This window comes from Mycteria americana, chromosome 1 (assembly GCF_035582795.1).
Source record: "Mycteria americana isolate JAX WOST 10 ecotype Jacksonville Zoo and Gardens chromosome 1, USCA_MyAme_1.0, whole genome shotgun sequence".
NCBI lineage: Eukaryota > Metazoa > Chordata > Aves > Ciconiiformes > Ciconiidae > Mycteria > Mycteria americana.
In genome coordinates this window covers 63,164,155-63,189,587 of record NC_134365.1, presented here as the reverse complement: position 1 = coordinate 63,189,587, position 25,433 = coordinate 63,164,155, and the positions used below count along the sequence as shown (strand labels likewise).

The 25,433-nt window shown below is 35.6% G+C and overlaps 2 protein-coding genes across 7 annotated transcripts in view; one reads left to right on the top strand and one right to left on the bottom strand.

Moving 5' to 3' along the window:
- The window catches only part of PARPBP (PARP1 binding protein), a 58,428-nt gene extending 34,377 nt beyond the window's left edge, over positions 1 to 24,051 (top strand). For 5 of the 6 annotated variants that reach the window (XM_075502776.1, XM_075502767.1, XM_075502756.1 and 2 more), the window contains 4 exons: positions 4,854 to 5,032; positions 9,428 to 9,509; positions 20,102 to 20,252; positions 20,900 to 24,051. In XM_075502776.1, coding sequence (XP_075358891.1) covers positions 4,854 to 5,032; positions 9,428 to 9,509; positions 20,102 to 20,252; positions 20,900 to 21,228 — 741 coding nt within the window. In that variant the 3' untranslated portion in view covers positions 21,229 to 24,051. The remainder of the gene's footprint in view (positions 1 to 4,853; positions 5,033 to 9,427; positions 9,510 to 20,101; positions 20,253 to 20,899) is intronic. The other variant, XM_075502748.1, reaches the window with a different exon arrangement.
- Positions 21,869 to 22,890, bottom strand: PMCH (pro-melanin concentrating hormone). Its single transcript, XM_075524278.1, has 2 exons — positions 22,642 to 22,890; positions 21,869 to 22,123 (listed from the first exon to the last, which is right to left on the bottom strand). Exons 1-2 carry the CDS (start codon positions 22,888 to 22,890, stop codon positions 21,869 to 21,871), a joined length of 504 nt encoding a protein of 167 aa, XP_075380393.1.
- Positions 24,052 to 25,433: the final 1,382 nt, after the last annotated feature.

Sequence of the window (25,433 nt, the reverse complement as noted above, 5' to 3'; positions counted from 1 at the left end):
ATTCAAAATAAGGTTAAATATGGAAGAAGTCCAAACCATGGTGAAATGTGGAGTGGGAGGGGAATAAAAATACAACCCCAAACAATCAACATGTAAGTTTTTTTCTTTTAGTGTTTCAAGATACTAATGAAACTATGAAAGAACTTTAAATATCCTGATTCTTTCCATGAAACTAAAATCATTAAGTCAGGTGTGAAGAGCAGAATAGAGGATTTCTATTTGTGGTTTCTGTACTTTGAATTTAGTCAGGTTTATATTATGATGTTTTTTGTGATGAAAACATCAACAAGCTTTAATTTTTTATTTTACATTGTTGATTTATAAAATATCTAATGTCATGTATTTTTTTATAAAACTTTTTAAAACTTATAGACGCTTTGAATGTGTGTACGTTGTTAGAATGCTTTGTTTTGTGAAATCACTGGAATTACCCCATGGTAACATAAGATTTTTAACAAATTTTAATCAGACTTCCAATATGCCTTTTCTTTTCTATGAGAGCTAAAATCAGCCAGACCCTAGTGGCTACTTAAACTGGTTAAAATGTGTGTTTCCACTGAGCAGTTGGAGTATATATTTTATCCTCATTTTCCTGTTTCCCCTGACTCTTTCATCGCTGCATTTCCCTGTTTCCCTTTCATATCTTTCTATTTCTTTCTCTTCCCCATCTGAAAACTTGATCACTGTTATCAGTTCTGTATTTAGCTACTTGTATTCCTGATAAAATTTTTAAAAATTTAGATAATTATAAGCCAGGTAAAACTATTTTAATAAAACTTCATTCTTCAGAGAAATTCACCAAAAAATGGCTTTTCCAAAATGGTTAGTGTTTCTTATTGTTCTCCATAGGTGAAGTTCATAGCCTAATGACTCTGTAGAAATGTTCACCAGTATCCTTGTTGAGGTAGAAGATAGCAAAGATGGTTGTATTCTGATGTTGTTAGGAAATGTGGTTAAATACTTAATCCCATTGAGAGCAGTGTGAAGTTAATATTTTTCTCAAAATGGGCACCTGAGGGCAGCTTATGAACTTAATTATATACTGTGAGTCTGTGGTTCTTTGTTGAAGCTTTTGCCAGTTCTTGAGTTTAAGTTAATTGATAGCTGGAACATGCCATCTCTTAGTGGATGGACAGATTCTACTATAGTTCTTCTCAGTGAGGAAACTTGAGTACATAGCAGAGGATGATGAGCTTTTAGCTAATCCTTTTCACCATACTCACTACAGTCCATCCATACTCACCACAGTACGGATGCAACTGAGATCCATCAGAGATGACTGTGGTCTGGATGTGACTGATGTGCTGCTTGGCTTGACAAATCTAGTGCTGTATTGGGTTTACATGGCAAGGTTTCAGTAATGGGGAGGGCTGCAGGGGTGGCTTCTGTGAACACACCAGAAGCTGTGCCCATGTTGGACAGAGCCAGTTCCAGCTGGTTCCAAGATGGACCCACTGCTGGGCAAAGCTGAGCCAATCAGTGACGGTGGTAGTGTCTCTGTGCTAACATTTAAGAAAGGGTAAAAAAATGCTGTGCAACAGCAGTTGGGAGAGAGGATTTGAGAATACACAAGAGAACCAACTCTGCAGACACCAAGCTCAGTGAAGAAGGAGGGGGAGGAGGTGCTCCAGGCACCGGAGCAGAGATTTGCCTGCAGCCCATGATGAAGACCATAGTGATGCAGGTTGTCCCTCTGCAGCTCATGGAGATCCACAGTGGAGCAGATATCCACCCTGCAGCCTGTGGAAGACCCCATGATGGAGCATGTGGATGTGCCCTGAAGGAAGCTGTGACCATGTGGAAAGCCCACACTGGAGCAGGTTCCTGGCAGAAACTGTAGCCCGTGGAGAAAACCTGCCCATGTAGAAGCAGGTTTTCTGGTAGGACCTGTGACCTCATGGGGGACCCATGCTGGAGCAGTCTGTTCCTGAAGGACTGCACCCTGTGGAAAGGACCCATGCTGGAGCAGTTCGTGAAGGACTGTATCCCATGGGAGGCACCCCACACAGGAGCAGAGAAAGAGCGTGGGGAAGAAGGAGCAGCAGAGACAAAGCGTTAGGAACTGACCACAACCCTTATTCCCCATCCTGCTGTGCCACTCAGGGCAAGGAGGTAGAAGAGTTGGGAGTGAAGTTGAGTCTCAGAAGGAGGGAGCAGTCCTATTCTGATTAATTGGCAATGAATTACATTAATTTCCTTAAGTCAAGTCTGTTTTGCCCATGATGATAATTGGTAAGTGAACTCCCTGTCCTCATCTCGACCCCACAAGCTTTTCATCATATTTTGTCTCCCTGTCCTGTTGAGTACGGGGAGTGATAGAGCAGCTTAGTGGGCACCTGGCAGCTAGCCAAGGTCAACCCACCACAGTCTTTCATGGTGCCCAATGTGGGTCCTGAGGAATTAGAGATAAGGACAGTAATTGGGAGAGGTAACGGGCAAAATGTGAACTGAACATTGCTAGAGAGGAATAAACGTGGGGAATTTTTGTTTTTGTAATTATGGTGAAGGGACGAGGGGTGGAGTGTGTGTAAATTGTCTGCCTTTGTTGGTGTTCTGATGATGATATTCCGATTTTGGTGTGGGGAATTCTTTTTGTTGACGTAAATGAAGTTTGTGAAGATTGTGTGATGAATGTATATTTTAAGGATAATTCTTAAATATGTGATTCACAGAGTTGAGGGGTGGAAAAGGAAGCTTAGACAAATGTTAAGAGACTGATGGTAAATTGTATATTTTAGCGGAGCTTGGTGTGGAAGAACTTTTTACTGAGCATATAGAGGGGTAGGTTACCATTACTAATTAAAAAAGAAAACAAACAAAACAAACAAAACCCCATAAGTTTTCCAAATGAATTGGAGCTGTGTAAAAAAAAAAAAAAAAAAAAAAAAAGAGCATCTGTATTGTTCCATTAAGATCTCAGGACAGCAAAGGTTAATGCTCTGTGCTGAGTTTCACATATAGCTTGTTTTTTTTAATTGTGTTTTGTTTTTTACTTTATAAAGAAACCCCCAAACCCTGATGCTATAATTTTTCAGAAAAATTGTTCTGTATTCAGAGTAAGTTCTGGTTTTGATAGGATGTTATGTTTTTTTTGTACATAAGAGATTGAATCATTTCTTTGAGTGCAAATTTAAAATATGATCTTAACTATAGAGCTGAAAATGATGCCTCCACTAGCTCCTGGGAAGGCTGCTTCCTCATAAAATGTACCTGAAGAGAGTTACTTTGCTAGAAAAATATTTGCTTTTCTCCTGGCATTGGCAGTTTTCTTCCACCATTGCTCAGTTTTCGTGCAGATACCTGTTTTATAAGAATCTAGAGCTCCCGGAAAAGTTATTACTTCATGCAGCAGGAAGCACTACTTTGTGTTAAAGCCTGCATGAGTGACTAATAGGAATTATGATTAACTTCTTCCTGAGAAAATTACTACTGTAAATGGAATCTGGCTGGTGTTTCTGGAACTAACCAGAATAGTCTGGAGTAGCTAATGGTAACTACCCTTGAAAGACTGATCAACTATTTTCTTGAAAAAATAATTTGAATTGTGATTTTAAGCTTACTAATAAACAAGATTTTTATAGCAGGGATTGTTGTCTTGCCTAAAGTTCTTATTGTGCCTTGGACAATAGGATTTTTGTCCATAGTTAGTACAAGTCACTGTTGTAGTAAATGAGATTTCAGAAGGTCATCTTTTGGCAGTTAGGATGTTATGTTATATTCTAAAGATTATTTTTTTCCTTTGTGTATAATCAGTCAAGATGATGCCAAATTTGTACTTTTCTCATTAAGACAAGTTTACCGTGACACACATGACATTTTATAAAAATCTATGATGTGGTGATGTAATGACTGAAGAGGTTCAGAATAAATTTTGAGGAAATTAAATGGTACTGAAATAGGCCAATTCTGTAAAGCCAAGTAACAACCATTTCTGTAATTGCTATTTCTAGCTATTGATTATAACTTATAGTAACTGACTGACATGTGTTGCTATGGTTTCTTGAAAACTACATACACTAATTGATGTAATCAAATAGAGAGAGAAATAGAGTTTGATCTTTTCAAGTCTGTGTTTAAAAGCAGTTAACTGATTAGATAAATGCAGTTCATTGCTTGTCCTGTCCTTCTGAACAAAGTCAGGCTATGCAATGTTTCTGTGTATTGGTAAATAAGAAAGCCTATAGTTTTTAAAATCTACTACTGTGTATTAAGCACTAAATTTCTCTATGGAACTCCTAGTACTTTTGAAGAAAAATATAGCAAACTTGCAATTCTTGCAGTCCCATAGTGGCTATGGAATTCTACATCTGTACTGCTGACTGTAGCATTGAGCACTTCCAGATGTGGATTATTATTTTCTTTAAGGAATTCTTTATTCTTGTGGAAAATCATGAAGAATTCATCCTGTTCCAAACAACAGGAGATTGTGCCAAGTACCTCTGTTGTCAAATCTTGATGGAAATCTCAGTTTTAACCAACTGCTTTAGCAGATTCAGTTAGTCAGAGGAGTTGGACTTCACCAGAATGTTTGTGTACCTCATAGCACTCAAATTGGTTGTGAGAAAATAATATGTTAATTTCTGCTGCATGGTTTCATCACAGATTTGTATATTTATCTGTGTGACTTGCTCATCAGTGTATACCTCCAGCTGGCAGTGATCTAAACTCTACTAATTGCTTGGGATGAGGAAGAAACTTTCCCATGGGCAGGTTCCCTGTAAATGCTTATTGCGACAGGGAAGGAGGGGATTCGCACACCTTGTGTTGATATGGGTTGCTTTTGCAGGTTAGCTCTTGGTCTGGCTTGCTAACCTTTCCTGCTGTATGTTCCTTTTATTTTTATTTACTTTTAGCCAAAATTGCATTCCATAAATCATGGCACTGTGTATTGTGGCAGAGATACTGTAAAGGTCTTACTAGTTCTTCTGGATGAAGAAGCTGTCAATCCTCCTACCCAGAACAAAGCAGAACTATTATATGATGACGAAAGCTTAAACTTGTTTGGAATCACCTCTGTTTTGACACTGTTCAGGTGAGTACTAGAAGGTTTTTTGTGTTTGTGTTGGGTTTGTTTGTTTTTCAAGATCTTATACTGAGTGGCTAACAAAGCATTGGTATTACTTACACAAAGCAAATGACCAAAGTGCAGTCTGTTGTGAGGTTAGGTGTGAAGCGAAAGCATTCTTACAACACTCTCAAGTTCTCAAAAGTATCCTGCCTCCTCATTTGCATTTTCTGTATCTTCAAGATACTTTTGTAATATGGACTTTTTGAGCTAGTACATTTCTGGGCTGCACAAAACCCATGAAGGAATATCCTTTGCAACAAACCTTCCAAATACCCCTCAAGTTTGAACTCCTAAGTTCAAATACTTTCTGATCAGTAGCTAATTAGATTGTTATTCAATTTGAATATGCCTCCTTTGTCTAGCTATGACACAAGAGATTTTTGGATTATATCCTGTTTTCTTCCTATGTAGTAATTATTTCATGGAGACAGTTTTAAATAGTTAAATAGTGTTTCACATCATGATCCACCAATCAGGATGGTATTGCACAAAGGATGTTGGAACATTCACATGCATGAAGATTTATTAGTAGGGTCTGTAGCTGATGGCATACATTTACTCTAATGGTGAAAGTTGTTTTTGGGGAAGAATAAAATCAAAAGAGGAGGGAGAGGAGAGGAAAGAGAAAACTCTTTCTGATGGCCATCTGGGAAGTAAAGCAGCCAGGGTTCCCAGACAAGCATCCTCTGTAGTACAGTGATTGGTTCCCCAATAGTGCTTTTCCCAGGGTAACTATATTGTCTTTATAAGGACCTGCTCAAACCCCTTATTGGTTGTCCCTGCTTTTGGTGCCTTTAGCGGTGATTGAAGCATCTGTTCATCAGGGCAGGGGCTGCATGGCCAGTTTCTTATTAAGCTCTGTGCATATACATTTTTGGGTTCCCTAACATACAAGAAATGCTGCAATGGAAAGGGTAGGAAAAGTGGGGAAGAAGCGGGTGTTTCTTATGCTGGTGGCAGTTGTTTTCCATGAGAGCCCACCATAACACCACTATCAGAATGTACAGGTGCCAGGTTGTGAGGATAACAGCAAGGAAAGAGAAAAACAGTGATAGGTCCTAAACTGGAAGATGGAAGATCTCAAAAGTCGAAGAATTTAAGGGCTCCATTAGATTTATTGTTCGACCTCTTTTATGAAACCAAAGGAACAAGCACATTCTAATAAAACTTAAAAAAAATAGTTTCACTACTAAGAATTCTAAATAAATCTGTAATCATTTTTAATATAAAAGGCAGCTTGTACAACTTATTGTGGAATATTTCTTTCACTTCTTAAATATCTGTGGATAGCTGTAGCTATACATTTCGATTTCATTATGTAACAAGCTCAAAATAACCCTGATTTCAGTCTCTTATTTTTCTATTACTTCAGATTCAGGAAAACTGATCCACATCACTTTTTAAATTGGTTCATTAATTTAATAAACCTCATTGTGGTTGTATTTTTAACAGAATGAAAAGGAGCTTAATCAGATTTAGGTTAATGTTCTATGTGAATGGAGTCAAGGCCCACCTGAATTCTTCTGAATTAAACACTGCTATTATTCAGAGCTAGAAATCTTTTTTTTTTTTTTTTTTAAGTAACTCTATAATTTAAAATGGGTTTTAAACCACTTATTTTTGAATAAGAGTGCCCACTGAGTGCTTTGGTTTCACTTACTTCATTTGATTTTTCAGCTGACTTAATTTTCTTGAATTTTCCCCAAAGGGATAAGACATTTGTTTGACTTAAAATCTTCTTGGTGTACATGTAAGCAGGTATTGCTGTCTGGGAATTTATATTGTAATCTAGACAATTCTTGTGTTTTCCTTAGTAATTCTGAGTGGTCAATTTGTTTTAGATTTTACTTTCTAGTATATAATTTTTTTAATATTATCTGTATGCTTCCATTTAAAAAATTGATTTAGAAGTAATTTATTCAAAGTATTGAATTTATGATACTAAATAATTGGTTTAGGAATAAAAAACTTAGCGAAAACTGAAATGAAACTTGAAATGAAATGAAACAAAGAATCAAATCTTTGTGTTCTGTATTTCTCTAGCAGCTTTACTGTAAGGCTCAATTGCTTTGAATGTTGAACACATTAATGCTACACAGGATAGTAGCTAAAGTGTCACTCTGACTTGCATCAATGTACAGGCACCTCTATGGTTACAGCACTTTTTTTGTTAATGCTTATGTCTCAAATATTTGATCTAGAGTGTTTGCAGTCTTTTTGCCAATCTATTGTTAATAGTAAATCTGGAACAGTTTACAGGATAAATGGCAGTACCTTTGGCAGTAAACGTCACTGCAGTTTTCAGATTCTTTTTTGCTAATCTGATTCTGTGTATCAGATTGGTCACCTCATATGGTAGTTATTGTTTTATGGTTTTTGATCACATGGTAGTTATTGTTTTGAGTTTTTTTGCAATGCTTTTTGTTATTTCTAGAGACTTCATTACTGAAGAATCCCAAAATATGTTTAAAGTTCGTGAGTAGTTTTGTCTGGGTTCTGGTCAGTTTGAGAGAGCTCTGTTAGTTTTCAGGTGAAGACTGAGGTTAAATGAGAGCACCTCTTTTTCAAAACGTCAGCATTTCAGGATTTTTTCTTGCTTTGTTACTCTTTTAATAAACTTCTAGATCAATTGGGCAGATTTATCTCTCTGCACTGAAATCCTGCAAAAAAGCTACTGCTGAGAAGCAGCTACTGTGTTGTTTAACTTTTTGTTGGCTTTCTTTAATTAAAAATATTTTCATTGTAATTTGTGAAACGCACGTGTACTTGGGAACTGAAAATGTAAGCACTGACAATAGATCCTCAGTGTTTTAGAACATCCTAACCAAGCTGAAGTTTTTCTTACTTAATCTGTCCTTTAGAATATCCGTCAAATATTTTCCTTCTGTAAGCATCTCATTTCAATATTCTGGAAAATATTCTTTTTAGATATGTATTATAGAAGTTCAAATAAAATTCTCTTGCTATTTTTTTTTGCATTTTGAAGCTGCATGCAAGGCAGAAGTGTGCTATTTTTCCCATAGTATTTTTACATTTTTTAAGCAAACATAAAAATGTAATGATGATATTGAATCAAAGTAAGGTAATTCTGATATAATTAATGATATTATTTATATTTTAGAGTTAAAATTTGCATGACCATGGATTAAGTATTTTCATAACTTTTTGCAATAAAGGTTGTCTTTTTCTGGTTTTGCAGGTTCAACAGGTATTCAGGGTTTGGGGAATTTTTTTTTTTTTCTGCTGTTTTTCATATCATTCCTATCATCTTCCTATCCTATTAATGTTAAAGCCAGTCATTACTAGTTGCTCATTTCTTTTCTTGCTTTTTAAAATTTCCTTCTATTTAAGGAATACCGGTGTTGATCTGGTGTATAAAACAAAGAATCTCTTGAAAATCCATTTCTGTGGGCACTGAAAAGGAAACTAACATATCCATGCACTGGAGAAGCAGTGATAATTAAATCAGTTGCTTATCCTGAGGAATCATCAGTTGTTGGAAAAGTGGGATGCTGAGAATTTTGTCATTACGGGTTACAAAGAGGACTCATGAACTAGAACAACAGCATAGAACAGGAGCGTGCTGAAGCTACATATTTTGGCAATTTAAATAGCAAAAACATTGCAAGGTCCTGCAGAAATTTTGAACCACAGACAAATATAAAGAAATAAAACAAAGAATGAGCTATAATAAAATAAATTTTATTTATGGAATGATTGAATAGAATGAGCTAAATAAATAAAATAAAGAATGAGTTATTTTTTAAAAAACTGTCCTCATATGCACACTGGCCTCCCATAAGCATAGATGGAGAAGTAATTATTTACAGATGCACAGATTAGTTCTTCTTATTTCAAGACCAAAAAGTCCTCTTTTATATGCATCAATAATTTTTTGCATTATATGCATCAAAGTTTTTAATTAATGTACATAACTGTTCACATACGGAAATATAGGAGGGTGTAGGCATTTTGTTTGTGTGAGTACTTCTATTGAAAAGTCTGTAAATATGAGGAAAATTATGCTGGATGTCAACCAGATGCTATTCAAGGGGGTGTAAGTAGAATGGTGACTTGGTAACTCATCACCAGCATTACAAATAACACTGTGGCTGCAGAACTATAATATTGTAAACATTCTGCAAAATGATACCAGAAATTGGAACTGTAGGTTTGGTTTCATTATGGTGTCTTCAGTTGTCAGACTACATGTGGTTACTTAGGAAGGAAGAAAACAAAGTAAGGCTTGGAGAGTGAAGATACTTGCCTTCCTGTCTCTGAGGAACTTGGTATGGTAACATTTTTCTTAACTAATTGCTTTTACATGTTCTAAATACTTCTTATCTCTTTTTAATATAGATCTCCAGCACAATCCAATGGATCTTCTCCAAAACCTCTTAGACAACGTATTCAGAAATCTATGGAGGAAAAAAAAATTAAGGTATTGTGTAGGAATTGCTATGTGACTATAGATGCACTGAAATAATTACGCTAAAATGAAAATAACAGTGTTAAAATTATCAAATACTTGGCTGAAATGTATCCCATAGCTAGAGAAATGTAATTGTGATTAACTTGTGGTAATTGGCCCAACTCAAGCAGTGTTGTAATATGAATGGAAATATCTAAAACTCCAGAAGCGAAAGACTTTAAACTTAAAAGTACTTCTTAATGAAGATCTCTTAATGGAGATGTACTGAGTTAATCTATATCTCTCCATTTAACCATCTGTGTATTTCAGGCCTATAGAAATAAAACTGAAGCTATGTGAAAAACGAGATAAAACTGAACACAGGCACCTGATTTCAGTTTTGATAATATAGGCATTCTAAAAGTGTAATAATGACTTTTTTGTTGCATTTTTTGGGATGCTTTTTATTTGTGACGTTCTGAGGATATTTCCATAACATTGCTTTGTGAACAATAAAATATGCTAATGTTTGCTATTTTGTAGATGAAATGGAACATTAGAAGAGTATGTTGGTGTTGTGAGTGGCACTGTTCACAAGTACAACTTCAATGTTTCTGAAAATTGCAGTCTTCCAGTGTCCTGCATTTTACATGGTCTTTTTTCCCTCAGAATTGTTGAACTTGAACGTTGGGACTATGGAAAGAGATAGAGCTTGTATCTTCCACAGCATTTCAACAGAGAGCTAAATAAAAGTAGTGACTTAATATTTTTTTACAAACTTAGTCCTGACAACAGGTAAAAACACAAATGTAATTAGTATATAAGGAAGGAAACAGAGGTGTTTTAAGCCATCAGAATTAGTTCTAGAACAGCACAATGGAAGATATCTTTCTGCCACTGGACATAAGGGGAATTTTAACATATTACATGTTTGAGAAGTAGAAAGTCATTAAAAGGAAGTAAAATGAGAAGCACTGTTAATTTTTCCAGCATGTGTTTTAAATATACTCCGACTTCATTCCGAGCTTTTTTTGGAATGCGGGTGGGGTGGATGATGGGTGTTTTGGATACGTGCACTAATTATGGTGAAATTTAGCTTAAAACTAATAGGCAAATTATGAAAGATTGAAGATGATAAAGGATCTTCATTATATTAATTTCACAATAAGCAGCATATTTAAATTGCAGCTTTACTCATCAAATAGCAAAAATGTGATATGCTGTTTGCATAATACATTGAAATACATAGTTTTCTTATCTAAATGGAGGTTTTGTATTTGGATTAATGAACAGCTGTGTTCAGTATCAAAGTATAAAAATTATTATCTAAAAGTAATACCTGTCACATTTGAGACCTTTTCTGGAAACTTACAAGGTTTTTGACACAAAGTATCAAACATATGAGTCTCGAGGCTGATTCATATTATGAAACTATGGGGGTTTTTTTGGATATACTTTTTTGCTAGTGAAAAATACCAGATTAGCTACCATAATTTCTGTGCAAATAGTAGTTCTTTCAAAGGTCTCTGAATAATTGAATGAGTTCTACTTCAGGAGCAGGAATTGCATGCAAAGGTTCATCATGACAGTCTCCTATGCTGCTTTTGTAGTGCCTGACTCTAATAAAGGTTCTGTGACTCCTATGATCCTTGTTAATACAATACAAGAATCTGACTTTTTCTGTAGGATTCTTGTCCTAGTCTTGTTTCACCATGATTGATGAAGGAGAATGTACCTGTAGCAAAATAGAATGAAACATCTAATGTTTTTAGCCAATAATTTTTGAAATCTTTCAATCAACTTCTAGAACTGATTTTGATGCTCAGCAGGTGCCTAGTATAGTTGAGGATGATTATTTTGAAATATAAATGACCTTTTGTCTTATGAAAACCCAAATTCAAAGAGAAAAAGCAACAGGTCTAAAGTTTGTGGTTCATACTTTTAAACTTTCTTTGGCATCTTAGAAGACTGTAAAGCTTGCTTATAGTGTTATCTTTTGTAGATTATATCTGTGATGGTGGACTCTCTTCCCCTACTTTAACAATGTGGATGATAACATGTAATTAACATGTTAAACTGAACAGCTGCTTGGAGCTATACAGCTCATATCTTAGAGCAACATTGAGGCTGCTAAACTGCCTCTAGTAATCACAATCAGTCATCTTTGTGGCTTTCTTCCAGTATATCCTATTGTACCAGAGAGACAAAGTACAGCATGGAACTGAGGCCGAATACCTCAAGATGTTTTTCCATTTAAAAAAATGAAAATAAAAATCAAGCAGTTCAGAGTGTAAATGTTCCTCAATTATGTATCAGCACAGAGTCCTCTTACTCAAGATAAGATGTCTAAGTGTTTCACATTATGTTTGCAATTCTCTTTTCCGTGTATCAGCCAAACATTGCCATCTAAACTTCACTATGGTCCTGTGAAGTCTGGAATTATTCTTCTGGTATTCCTATGTTCACTCTAGTCTTGCTTCTCCTTCCAGTGAACTAAAATTGCTGTTGCGAAACAGCTAATGACTTTTCTAACTGAAACTTGGATAGTTCTCTGCCATTCATCTTTGATCTCCATCCTCTCACATAAAATCCTATTTTCTTTCTTGAAATGTTCATCTTTCATTTTGTCTCTTTCTGGTTTTCTTTCTACCTTTCTAACAATTTCTACAGAGTTTCTTTTGCATATTTCTTCTCCTTCCTTTTCTTCCTTTTTCTATGAAGACTTTATAGGGCCCTGTCTTTCTCTTTTCTTTTTCAGTACCTTCTTTGTGGATGAATACATCTACAAACAGAAGTTCAGCTATCATCTTTACATGAACAGTTCACAGATCTACATCTGACCTAAGCGTCCCTTCTGTCAAAACTGACATCTTTTGTTACTTCTGTACCATCCTGTGAATACCCAGCTGTTGATCTTGAGTTGGTACGTCTATCTTTCCTGGTATATTTAACATTGAGGACAGTATCCTACCTGTTACTTTTTCACTCCGTAACACCTCTGGAATATATTCTTCTCTATCCATATGTCCACTCCACTATAATTTATTAAAGGTTCATTTTGCTTTTTGATGTGCTGCCATGTATTTTTCTTGAACTTGACAGTTGCAGCTTTGGCCTATCTTTCTTCACTGAGATTGCTGTACAAAAAGTTATCAAAGTGATGAGACGCTAGATGCCATTCTTCTGTTTGCATCTCAATCTGTTCCTTTAAGTTGTAGTAGATACAAGCTACTTGTTTTCACCCATCCCACCCCATTGATTGTTTCTGATTAGCTGCTTAGAGATATCTGTCCTTGCTTACATTCAGCCTGCAATACCAATCTTCATTGTTCATTTGTTAATTTTCAGACTAGCTTTTTCAGCTGTTTTATACTTTCTTATGGCTGAAGAGATTTCCTATAGGTATCTGCAGAACTCATTAGCCTCCTTTTAAAACCTTTTTCAGTACCTTTAAATCAACCTCTCCCCAAAACTTAGCAGTGCTTTGTGTTGAGATGGATGCCCATTACAATGACTAGTTTCAGTTCCTTTCTCTATGAATCCATATATTTCTTGTCTTGGATTGTAATGTCTCTTGGTAGAAATAAATTTTGTTCTGCCTTTACTGTGCAGCACATAGCACAATGAATTCCTTGTCCATGACCATAGATCTCAAGTGCTGTAGTAATATTTATCACCTTCTTACATTGAATATCAGTATTCATTATTATTTCATTACAACCATCTTGAAATGTGTGCAGGCTGCTTTTAAAATTCACAGTTGTGAATTTTGTTATGCATAATACACTCATTTTAACAATTGACTCAGAAGAGACAAAATACATATGTTTTTTGAATAAGACAATAGCAACATGATGTTTCTTCTCAATGTCAATGATTCTTCTGAGAAGTTTCTTATGCAGTATGTGTGATGGTAGCTTTAGTTCCATAAAATTGTCCTAAGGATCGTTTTTCCATGCTACCTCTGATAGGTGGTTAGCTGGATGGTTAGTCTATAGTACAAATTCATGATCTCTAATTAGAACTTGTCCCATAAAAGTCTCATTTTCCATTATATTTGAGAGGGGAAGAAAAACACAGTAGTGATGATTAGTATGGTTGTATGCTGAGTCCCATCAAGATGTATGTGTTGAATAAAGAAATTTAGGAAAATCTAGGAATTGAAAGGAGAAACACTTCTCTAAATTAAAAAAAAAAAAAAAAAAAGAAAAGAAGGGGGGGAATCATGATGCCCTCTCCTTCCTTAAGATGAACTGATCTCTCAACTTTTGCAGAATTATGTGGAGGAGTGCAGATTGATAATATCTAGACCTAAGGCACAACATCATGCATGTATGTTTAGCATCTAAAAATATGGAGAGTGGATAAAGTAAACAGGTAGCTATGACCTGGAATTGGTGTTTAAAAATAAAATAAATCTGTGGGTATTTCCCTTGTGCCAAAACAAATTCCTGGCAACAGTGAAAGTCAAAGAAATATTTTTGTCTTTCAATCCTTATTAAATACTGGAAGAGATGCAGAAAGATCACCTAACTGTAATGGCATTTGTTGGGAGGCAAAGCTGTCGCTCTTATCCCTTGAGGAGAAAGAAGTCTGGGGAACTAGCATGTTGCGTTTTTTTCCATTCCTTCCAGCAGAAGCAGGTAAGAGTAATAATAAGAAACTCAGTCTTCCTTAGAGAGACAGTATAGAGTTTCAAGTTTGTTATCTATTGTTTAAGTGAAGTGTCTTCTGGTGAATGGTAATTTGTGGAAGTAGTCTTTAATTCAGAAAGGTATGTAGAATATCTACTGAGTTATGTCTCTTGTTGTCAGTTGTCCTTACCACTCCTTTCTGCTTTATAAAAAATACTTTATACATACTTTATAGAAAAATACTTTATAGAGAGTTTAATTGGACAGGAGAGAGGTATTTTATCTAAAAAGGGTTCATCTAACCTTATGTCTGCTTCTTTGAATCATACGTCCATTTATCTGAAATGGGTAGATACCCTATTGTTTGACTACTTATTTTGTTGATTTCAATGGAGTTATGTAAGTCCTGCTTACTGGTGAGAGAGGAATGGAAGGACTGTTACAATCACACGCTTTGTTTAGGTGAAAGAGCAACTTAAGACAACAAAAATGTTGCATAATAAGATTTTCATCTTTCTTCTGCACCAGAAAAGATTAATTAGACTTTCAAGTTGTAGGTAAAATATTGTTCCTGGACTAATGGGATTCAGTGAAACTGAGAACTTCAGGAGTTAAGAAGAAAGGAACAAAAGCTATTAGTCTGTGAGCATGCGATATATGAGAGAGTAACAGATCTTTTTTTGTAAACTTAGGATTGTTTTGGCCTTTTGATACATTGTGTTAGAAATCCTGCTGCATTGTTAACACATTTACCCTGAAACAGCTGCAAGGAATTTCAGTAGTTTGGCATGTTTTTTATTTAATGTAACTGGAGACAACCTTTTGTATATGAGGCACTATTTCCCTCCAGTTGGGAACATAACTGTAGTTTTAGTTTTAAAAAGAATTTGTGGCTTAAGAACTCTAACAAATCTTGGCATGCTTGAAGTTCATTGTAATTTTACTGTGTATAGAAATCCTTCCAAGGAAAAAGCTCCACAAAGCAAAAAATCCCAGTCTGCCTTTCTCATGTGACTTCTTCATGCCTATATAAAATGACTTAATATCTACCTTCATGCACTGCTGTTTTTTTTCATTGCTTAGTTCTCTAAATGCTGTTACTTGAGAGAATTGTTTTGCCTATTTGTGATTCCAGTACAAATAAACTGTGACTTGGAAAACTATCAACAGGAAGTTATCAAGAGTTTTCTGTATGTCCACTATAATTGTAAGCAGAAAATTCATAGTAATAGAGGAAACAATCTTCTTCAGGTAGTAGTCTCATCTGTTGTAGCAAGAGATATTTATTTCTAAGTGGAATAGAATTATGGAGAACACTAAGCTGAGTAGTAGTTTCAACGTGTATGGAGTATGCTAAAAATGAGTATCTGGAAGAGAGAGGCAGAGGGGAGGAAAAGGTTATGTTCAGCACAAAATCTGAAGAAAGACTTCATTATTAGTGTCAGTTGATAAACCACACTTGTGTAGAAAATACCATTTTTGTTTCTACAAGACTGCTAAACTACTTTCCTAGGATCCATAGCTGTGAGTTTTGAGTACTTTCGAAATCCAATAATGAGGTGATTTGAGGCTAAATGTTCTCCAAACAGTAGTAGGTTAATTTGGGATAGCAAAAGGCTGGTACGATGTCATGCTAAAAAAATTTCATAGTTTCAGTACAATAAAAGCTTGCTATTACCTGAGCTATTCAGGACACTTTTCATGTTTGAATAACACGATGCCTTGGTTTGGCAACGGTACTTACCGTTTATTGTTTTGTTACTCTTCCCTTTGCACTCCCTTCCCTTTTTCAACTTTCTCTTTCAACTTACCTTTAATAGTTTTTTCTAAAATGACACGGGAAAGGGTGGAGAAAAGACTTTTTCTCTTTTTATCTCTTTTCCAAATAGTACTCTAATTGTTTGGCTAGAAAATAAAAACATGTGTTTGTTGTTACTGATGTAGGTTTTCAAATTCTGTTATGCCATTCCAGTGTATAAAAACCAAATCTCAACATTCTTACTGACTAAATATTGGCAGTACTATCTGTATGCAGATGCTGGAAGGAGATCTGGAATAGATTATCAACTAACTTTTAGAAATAAATAGAGCATGCACCATTGATATTTCATATAAAAGTGAATGTTTTATATTGGCATCTCGAACAACTGAAACTTCTCTAGATATAGAAGTCGAGGTGGGAGAATGTCCTGCTTTACCTACTCATTAGGACTACTAATTGACCTACATGTGCTGAAACACTGTCTTAAATTCTATCATACTTTCTTCCAGCTGAACAGCGGTATCAGCAAACCCCTTTTTCTGAAATGCAGCAGAATTTCTTTCCTTGTATAGGGATAACAGCAACATCCCACTTGCTTGTGAAGAGGCGAGGGGATAGTAAGTCTGAATTCATTGCACGCCATCTGTGTGCAACTACTTGATTAGCAAATTGAGCTCCTGACATCTTTTTGCTCTCCCAGAGCTGTGGGTCATTGGGATGGTGCCCTCAAAGCAGTGGATTTCAGGGAATTTAATGTAAAAGAACTCTAATTTCTAAGGGCTATTTCAAGTTGTTGACAGGCTTTATTATGTGTGCTTCAATCAAGTTTTAAGTTGCTCTTTTTTCTTTAAAACCGTTCTAGTGAACTGCTGCTTTTTAATTCAGCACTAGACTTGTGCTCTTTTGTTCTGCCTTCAGGCTATTAACATTTACTTATTGCTATCTCACTCAGTGTAATACAGTTGATTTTAGTAGTGAATATACATTCCTAGACTAGTTGGGAAGTTTGCTTCAGGAAATTTAGCCTTGCACTCTTGATTTATGTATACCCTTTAGATTAGTACTAGCATCAGCTGAAACAGTCATATTTGGTAGAGCTTTGTACACTGATTGCAAATGACTAAATGGTATGTGATGCAATACACAGTGAAGTTTTGAGGCATATTTCAAGCTTCAGTGAAGTTGAAAGAGAGAGATGGGTTTGTGCTGCAGGTTTTTCGGTATTTGAACTTGACTTCTGTCCTTTGACTCTGCATATTCTAATCCCTGCAAACTGAATTAATGAAGTGTCAGATGGGGGTGGTAAAAAGAAATCCTGATGTCCCAAAAAATATCTGGATTTATTGTTGATTATAAAATGGTAACTATCAGGCTTTCTTGCTCCAGTTTGATGTTCTTCATGCTGTGTTTATTATATCTTCATCAGCTCAGCACAAATTGTAGCTTATTTGCCTCTTGCAATATGAATATGTGATAGAACTCTCTGCAAGTTATTGTTGCATAGTTTTTCATGTGTGTCATTTGCTGAACAATAATTAAGAATTGAGGGAATTTTAAAGAATTAAGATTAAGTGTTTAAGAAACATAGCAAATACAGGAAAATATTTTTCATTAATATTACAGTAACCTTAAGCTTAAAGAAAATGTAAGCCCCTTATATTCTATTGTAACTGTACAATAGGATGTTGATTAAGTTTAAAATAGATTGGAGTTGCATTTTTAATTATTTCAAATTCTTAACCTTATTCTGGGTATAGCTCCTCTATCCTTCAAAACACTTTCTGAAAAGAGTATAAACTTAATGACATACACTTAATGACTTGGTGAGCTAAGGCATAAACTTGAAGCACACAAAACCTTGTAAATGTCTATGTATATAGTCTTACTTTATGGTAAATGTTTTAAGTACAGAGTAGATTAACACTTAAAAAAGATTAGAATTGTTGAGAGTCAGGCTAGCTAGTTCTCCCTGTTAAATCTGCCTTTCTTTCTCAGGCTGTTATCTGGCATAGAGAAATTGAAGTTTGGGAGTGATGGGCAACTAGGAAAACTGGGTCGTCTTAACTCCTGAAGGGAATACTGAGTTTACAGTAAAACTATATATGTACAGACATATTAAGTCAGAAATAAAAACTACATTTCTGTAAATAAATGGGATATTTTTTCCAAAAAGACTGTAGGTGTGTTCACCTGGCCAACTGCAGTATCATGAAGAGATACTTAAGTTGTATCTCAATGGTAAAAAGCTACAGTCTGTTAGCTTATATGGATGAAAACAGTATCTGATGAAAGTGGCATAAGTTGTGACTGAATTTTGTGGATGAAGGCCTGTGTGAAAGGAGGTTTCTGGGAACATTTTCTTTCTGTCTAAATCTGAGATTTTGAGTTGGAAGAAAAATATATCTATAAGGGTCAAACCTGAACTGTAAGATTTAAACATGCTTTTGTTAAGAAGAAAAGTAGACTTGCATAATGCAAACGTTTTAATTGGAAAAGTGGCTGTAAACCTTTTATTTGACAAATCATTCTGTTATCTATATATATAGCAACACTTATTTTGTTACAATGTTTTTTGCTTTTTCTTTTTCCTGGTATTTGTACTGTAGCACCTGTTCAGCTCGAATTTATTTGAATTCACCTGTGCTGTTGTAATAGAATTATTAGCTAAAAATCCTAATATATTGTAATTATCTGCTCTGTGCTATACCTTTCAACATCTTTTGTATAATCCAGTAGACTTTCAAATGGAAGTGAGGGCAGAGTTTGTCTTGCAGAGTCTTTGGCATTTGTGGTAAATGGGCCAGAAATTAGAAAGCTTGACCCTGAAATTCTAAGCTGATGTGAAGCTGTAACTTAAGTGTAAACTGAGGAATTTTGACCTGTAACCATTGATTCCATTAAATATGGATATATTGAATATATTGAAAAACTTTATTTAATTTCTTGTAGTGAACCAAATATTTGGATTTGCCTGTGCTATGAGACTAGGTTCACTGCTTCCAAGACTAGGAGGTGGAGATGAGCATGCAGAACCAGATACAAAAGTGTTCTTCAATACTGTAGATTTCTGGCAGCTTACGCTATATGGGTGTCGTGGTTTAACCCCAGCCAGCAACTAAGCACCATGCAGCCGCTCGCTCACTCCCCCTCAGTGGGATGGGGGAGAGAATCAGAAGAGTAGAAGTGAGAAAACTCGAGGGTTGAGATAAAGACAGTTTAATAGGGAAAGCAAAAGCCGCGCACACAAGCAAAGCAAAACAAGGAATTCGTTCACTACTTCCCACGGGCAGGCAGGTGTTCAGCCATCTCCAGGAAAGCAGGGCTCCATCACGCATAACAGTTACTTGGGAAGACAAACGCCATCACTCCAAATGTCACCTCTTCCTTCTTCTTCCCCAGCTTTATATACTGCGCATGACGTCATATGGTATGGAATAGCCCTTTGGCCCATTTGGATCAACTGTCCTGGCTGTAGCCCCTCCCAAATTCTTGTGCACCTGGCAGAGCATGGGAAGCTGAAAAGTCCTTGTCTAGTGTAAACATTACTTAGCAACAACTAAAACATCTCTGTGTTATCAACACTGTTTTCAGCACAAATCTAAAACATAGCTCCATACTAGCTTCTATGAAGAAAATTAGCTCTATCCCAGCCAAAACCAGCACAATGGGTATGTTTTGACAAATGTGGAGTTAGACATTGGCATTCAATGAGGAAATGCCTTTATTTTGTGAGTAAATGGGAAATCTGAAATTTGCCAAAGATAGATCTGAAATAATACTTTATATTCCAGTTTTAGGTATAAGTATATTGAAGCTTAGTTTATATTACTGACATCTCGGAGATGATGACCTGTAGAAATATGATAATTGACTGTAGTAGCTATGACAGCTACTCAAAACGGTAGAGTCTGCAGTCTATCAAAAGAGGGGGCTTTGACAGCTTTAAAAGTTAACATGTAACTTTCTGAAAGAGATGAAAAAAGGTTTTAAAATTATTTTAGGACTTTAATAGAATAATTTATTAGTATTCTTGAAAACCTTTACACTTTGTAAATGAATACTTCATAAATATTTTTTATATGAGCATACTAATTTTTCTGGTGTCTTACATGACCTAAAAGCTTTCCAGATGGAAGAATGGGGAAACTTATTATTTTACTAGTCCTGCAGGTGTTGTCTTTTACTTTTGTAAATAATTAAAGCTAATACTGGATTGCTATTTGCAGATGAAGCAATCTTCAATCAAATCTCAGTTTGCATGTACATATAAAAATGAGTTGAGTGAAATAAAAGGTCAGCATTTCCTCAGCAGTAGCCAAATTCCAACCTGCATACATCCTGCACCAAAGCAACATTTAAAAGCTGGATATCTCATAGGTAAGCTGTAGTAGGATTGAGTAAATAAATGTGATAGCTGGTATTTCAAATGTTATCAAACAAGGCTTTAGTAAAACCCAAGTATAAATATGTTTTCAAGAAAAAAAAGATGTCTCAGTCCTCTGTGTATGCTATGAGCAGTTAAATGTCTTTGCATTAAAATTGTAATGCTAATGCTTTGAGAATATAAATCTATTTGAAAAATTTGTATTGATGCTATCTTGAGGTAAAAAAATTAATACATTTTACATACATAATGTTTCTTCTTATTTTACAAAAGTAAGCTAAGTAAAATTTGTATTTTTGCCATTCATAAAAGGGAAAAATTTGTTGTACTACTATAAAACATATCATATATATAATTTCTAGGCCCTTTAAACATCTTTTCCAATATCTTAAAGTTATAAATCCACTTCCCGAAGTTAGTTGCTATTATATGGTTTTGAGCAATGTCATTTTAAGTTGGCAGTATGCTTATGAACGCATAGCAAATGTAACTGCAATGACCAGCATAGTTTTGTTTTACTGATAAAGCACTAGTTTTGATTAAAAAATTCACATGGCAGTTCTCTGATAGAAAAAGGATGAATAATTGCAGGTAACTTTTTATTTCTTCACATATGTTTTTTGATATTCTTACATGACAGAAGGTATGAATTCATGTCTTGATGTACCAATGCTTGGAACTATTTCTGAAAATGTTCACCAGACTAGAAGTTATGCAGAAATGGGAAAGCTGAATTGTCAGCCAAGAAACAAGAACTCCAAGAATGAACAGATGGATTTGAATAATGACAAAGTAATCTGTGATAAGGAAAGTGAACCATCTTTGCAAAAAAATGCTAAAAGACTTAAGACTTCAAACAACCCTCAGAAGGAATTGGACAGCAAAATCGGTGGAAAGAGAAAACACAGCAAAACTGCAAGCAAGAATAAGTTGATTGCTGGTCAGGCAAAATTAACTCACTTTTTTTGACTATAAGGTTTTTTTGTTTTGACATACATGGTACATTGACTGGTCCAGAAGTTGTAAAATTTTGTGAGAAAAGGGTGAAATTCATTAATTGCTTCCTTTCATACTCAAATAAGTGGAAGTAGCTTGTGTGTAATATTAGACAAATACTTAGAAGTCTAGATTATGCAGGAGTCTTTTATTTTTTGATAACAGTACATCATTAGTAATTACAGCTATGTTCTTTTTGGTAATGAATTATGTTTCCCTCTACAATGCGATGGGAAAGTATTTTTGGATGCATATGTATAGCCACACTAAAACCCAGTAACTTCAAATTACATTAAATTCATAATAAAACGTTTAATCTTCAAAGAAGGTTGTGTAGATCATTAGTTTTCAGACTTGCCAACAAGGTCGATAGACTCTTCCCAGCATACACCTGAGCACTACAGGAAAAAAAAATCTGAAAGTTTAAATCATCAAATAGATAGAATTCTTTATGGCCTCTGGAAATATGAATTTAACAAATGCTTCCTCCCCTGTGCACCAAATCACAATAGATGTAAACTGGAAATGCAAGATTTCATCAGCCCTAGGAAATCCCAAACATGACATGGAGTATTTAAATGAACCTTTATCAAATTGCTGTATAGACATTGCATTATACTTTACCAGAATGATATAAGTTTCGTGTAAAAATGAAGATATACTTACTGTCAAAATCCCTTCTTCCTATAGGGAATTTAGCTAAATTTTCTTCATCTGCAGTCTCTCTTTCCTGTATTGATTCAATGTTTCGAATTTCAGTGTCAGCTGGAAAAGCCATGGCTCCCTTCAGTGCAAGATAAGGTAGTTGCTTTCTACCTAAGTTGATTGGCATAACATGATTTAAGAAATCATGTCTGGAACCTGTGTCCTGTTTTAAGGGAAAACAAGGGTAGCAGTTTATTTAAAGTCAGTTGTGTTCAATTTCTGTACTTGATATTTTATACTTCATACTCAGCAGTGCAAGTATTTTGTCTTTCAAATGATATTTTAAAAGTAATGACCTGCGTTACATCTTTGGCTGAAATAGTTTTATGGTTAAGAACATGATAAAATAATGAGTCTTATACTTGGTGAAGTTAAAAACCTGTTGCTGCATATAGGGACATGCTGAATGAAACATAAATACAGGCTTTTTCCCCCACAAGTTTTGGCTACATATAGTTCTGTAAAAATCAGATTTCTCTTATTCAACTGTCCAAGTTACACATTCAAAATCTTGGAATTAGATACTTACAGTTGAAAATTTATTCTTGGCCATACTTTGTTAAACTGATATTTTTGTATATTCACCAGGTTATTGCTTTAAATTATTGTACTTGTTTCTAAAAGGCTATAAAGAGAATTTCCATTTTACAATTAAGCCAAAATGTAAACCTGAAAACTCACCAAAAACTTCATGTTTCTGTCATCCTCTTCGTCCAAAACACTGCTGTCTTCAGTCTTATAATGTTTCAGCAAAGGTATAGCTCCTCTGTTTGCAGTTCTATCTCCGTTTTGAAGAGTTTTTCCTAGCTTTAACGTGGTTAGCAACATATCTTCATCTTCTACCTTTTGCAGAGATTTTGAAACTGAGAATAGAAAACCTTGAGAGAAAAGAGAGAGAGAGAGAATTAACATGTATGATGAGATACACATTCTTAGTTACTTAACGCTTGCATAGAGGTTAAGCAGTTTTCAAATTTTAAGAAAGCTTTCCAGTTGTAAATTAATATGTTCTCCATCTGTGCCCACTTTATATATTTTACAGATTGAATGGAAACTACTTCAATGGCTGATGAGTTCACTCTTTTAAAATGACTCATATTAAGAAGTAACCTTTTCTATAATCCTTCTAATCCCATCTGTTGTTTAGAACTACTTAAACATTTCTTTAGCATGGACAACTTGTTTCTTTGTATGTTTTTAGAACAGTACAGATTAGTTCCTTTTGATGGATCAGTATAACAAAGTTCACAGAAAAAGTGATGTCCATTTGTGTTGTTTATAAAGCCTTACTTCCAGTTAAGGCAATTTAAGAAAAGGAACTAATCTACATAAGTAAGCAGAACTGTTGTAAAGGTATAATCTGTCATAGTTTTTGATCAAAACTGATTCACTAAAGAGTTGAAAAGCTTGAAATTTAACAAGCTCAGACTGCTACAGTGTTAGAGCTGAAATAATTAATTTATATTTCGAAGTCTGTTATGTCAGATTACATTTTTCAGAGCTTATATCTAGAAATCTTTATTAATACCTAAGTAATTATATTTGTCTGCATTTTCTTTCTGAAAGTGGACCTTTCCCAGATACAAATATAATGTAGTCAGATACACTTGCTAAGAATGTAGAAAGAAAAGTAAACTTCCGTTTTTCATTTAAAAAGTCTTTCAAGTCTACCTGTTACCCTGTGGAAGGAAATGTAGGAATTTCCGCATAACTTTTTTTTTTTTTTTTTTTAACCTAATCTGGAAAGCAAATGGGGCCACCTCAAATTTAGCTAATCTTAATGTCAGTGATACAAACCACCTATTCAGTGGCTGTGTGCCTCTTAGCTGGTTCCCATCTCTTAAATCCATGGTTTTTTTAACCTTTAGGTTAGCGCAGGGAACCAAACATCCTGCTAGTCAAGGCAAACCACTAGGAAATTGACCAAGAAACTGACTAAGCAGAAAGAGTACTGGTTCCCCCTTGTTTTCCTCACTCACTCCCCATTTTGCTTTTCCTGCTTTTTCTCTGTACTGTCATACACTAGGAACAAAATGTAAGCTTTTATTAGCAAAAGTGATTTCTAACAGTGGTTCACTTTTTTGTACTGATTTTCTGGCTGGAAAGCTGCCTGGCAGAGAAGGACCTGGGGGTGTTGGTTGACAGCCGCCTGAATATGAGCCAGCAGTGTGCCCAGGCGGCCAAGAAAGCCAATGGCATCCTGGCTTGTATCAAAAATAGCGTGGCCAGCAGGACTAGGGAAGTGATCGTGCCCCTGTACTCAGCACTGGTGAGGCCGCACCTCGAATACTGTCTTCAGTTTTGGGCCCCTCAGTACAAGAGAGACATTGAGGTGCTGGAGCATGTCCAGAGAAGGGCAACGAAGCTGGGGAAGGGTCTGGAGCACAAGTCTGATGAGGAGCGGCTGAGGGAACTGGGGTTGTTTAGCCTGGAGAAAAGGAGGCTGAGGGGAGACCTTATTGCTCTCTACAACTACCTGAAAGGAGGTTGTAGAGAGGTGGGGGTCGGTCTCTTCTCCCAAGTAACGAGTGATAGGACAAGAGGAAATGGCCTCAAGTTGCGCCAGGGGAGGTTTAGACTGGATATTAGGAAATTTTACTTCACTGAAAGGGTTATCAAGCATTGGAACAGGCTGCCCAGGGAAGTGGTTGAGTCGCCATCCCTGGAGGTATTTAAAGGACGTTTGGATGAGGTGCTTATGGACATGGTGTAGTGGTGGTCTTGGTAGTGTTAGGTTTTCGGTTGGACTCGATGATCTTAAAGGTCTTTTCCAACCTATACGATTCTGTGATTCTGTCACTAGTACCTACCACTGATGTGGTGTGAAGGAGAAAGTAAGATTGATATTTAATAGTTTAGGCAAGTCTACAACACAACAATGGGAGTCACAGATAGCAAGTATACATTTTGCCTTTATACTTGTTACAAGAAGTCCAAGGAGGAAATATGAGTGCTGCCAAGAGGTGTTGCATAGTCTTAGGGAAGTACAGAAAGAATAATAATGATTCCTGCTGAAAACAGGCAATGATACAACACTAATCCGCAGACTGAGGATGTTATGCAGAAGAACTGACCAGTGTTGTTGGAACTGTGGTATTTTTAATCACCGTTCACTGCTAAACTTCCTGGAAAAGCAGACTGCCTTGCCAAAGTAACTTCTCAGTAAGAAGTTTCATGGGAAAATATGTCCTGCTGGACTAAGCAGATTTTGACTAAGACATTTTGGGTATACCCACTTTTCCTCAAATGAGGAAAGTGCATTTAATCCTTTCCGGGCAGAGCATCTCTGACAAATAGAATTATTGTTTCTCATTCTTTTCATTTCCTTGCTGTAGAGCCTGTACTTGCCTCTGGGCAATTGAAGTGGTTTCTTTTCTTTGACTTTAATTGCCTGGCTACGGAGGAGACAAATTTGAAAGTCAATTGTATATGGTTTTATACTTCTCATCCAACCTCCCTTTGCTAATTTGTGT

Bases quoted from the DNA above. Each gene is read 5' to 3' on its own strand.
- PMCH (XM_075524278.1), bottom strand. From the start codon at position 22,890: ATGTGTATCTCATCATACATGTTAATTCTCTCTCTCTCTCTTTTCTCT. The intron at 22,124-22,641 runs GTGAGTTTTCAG...CCCTTAAAACAG, and splicing joins ACAGAAACATGAAGTTTTTG to GACACAGGTTCCAGACATGA.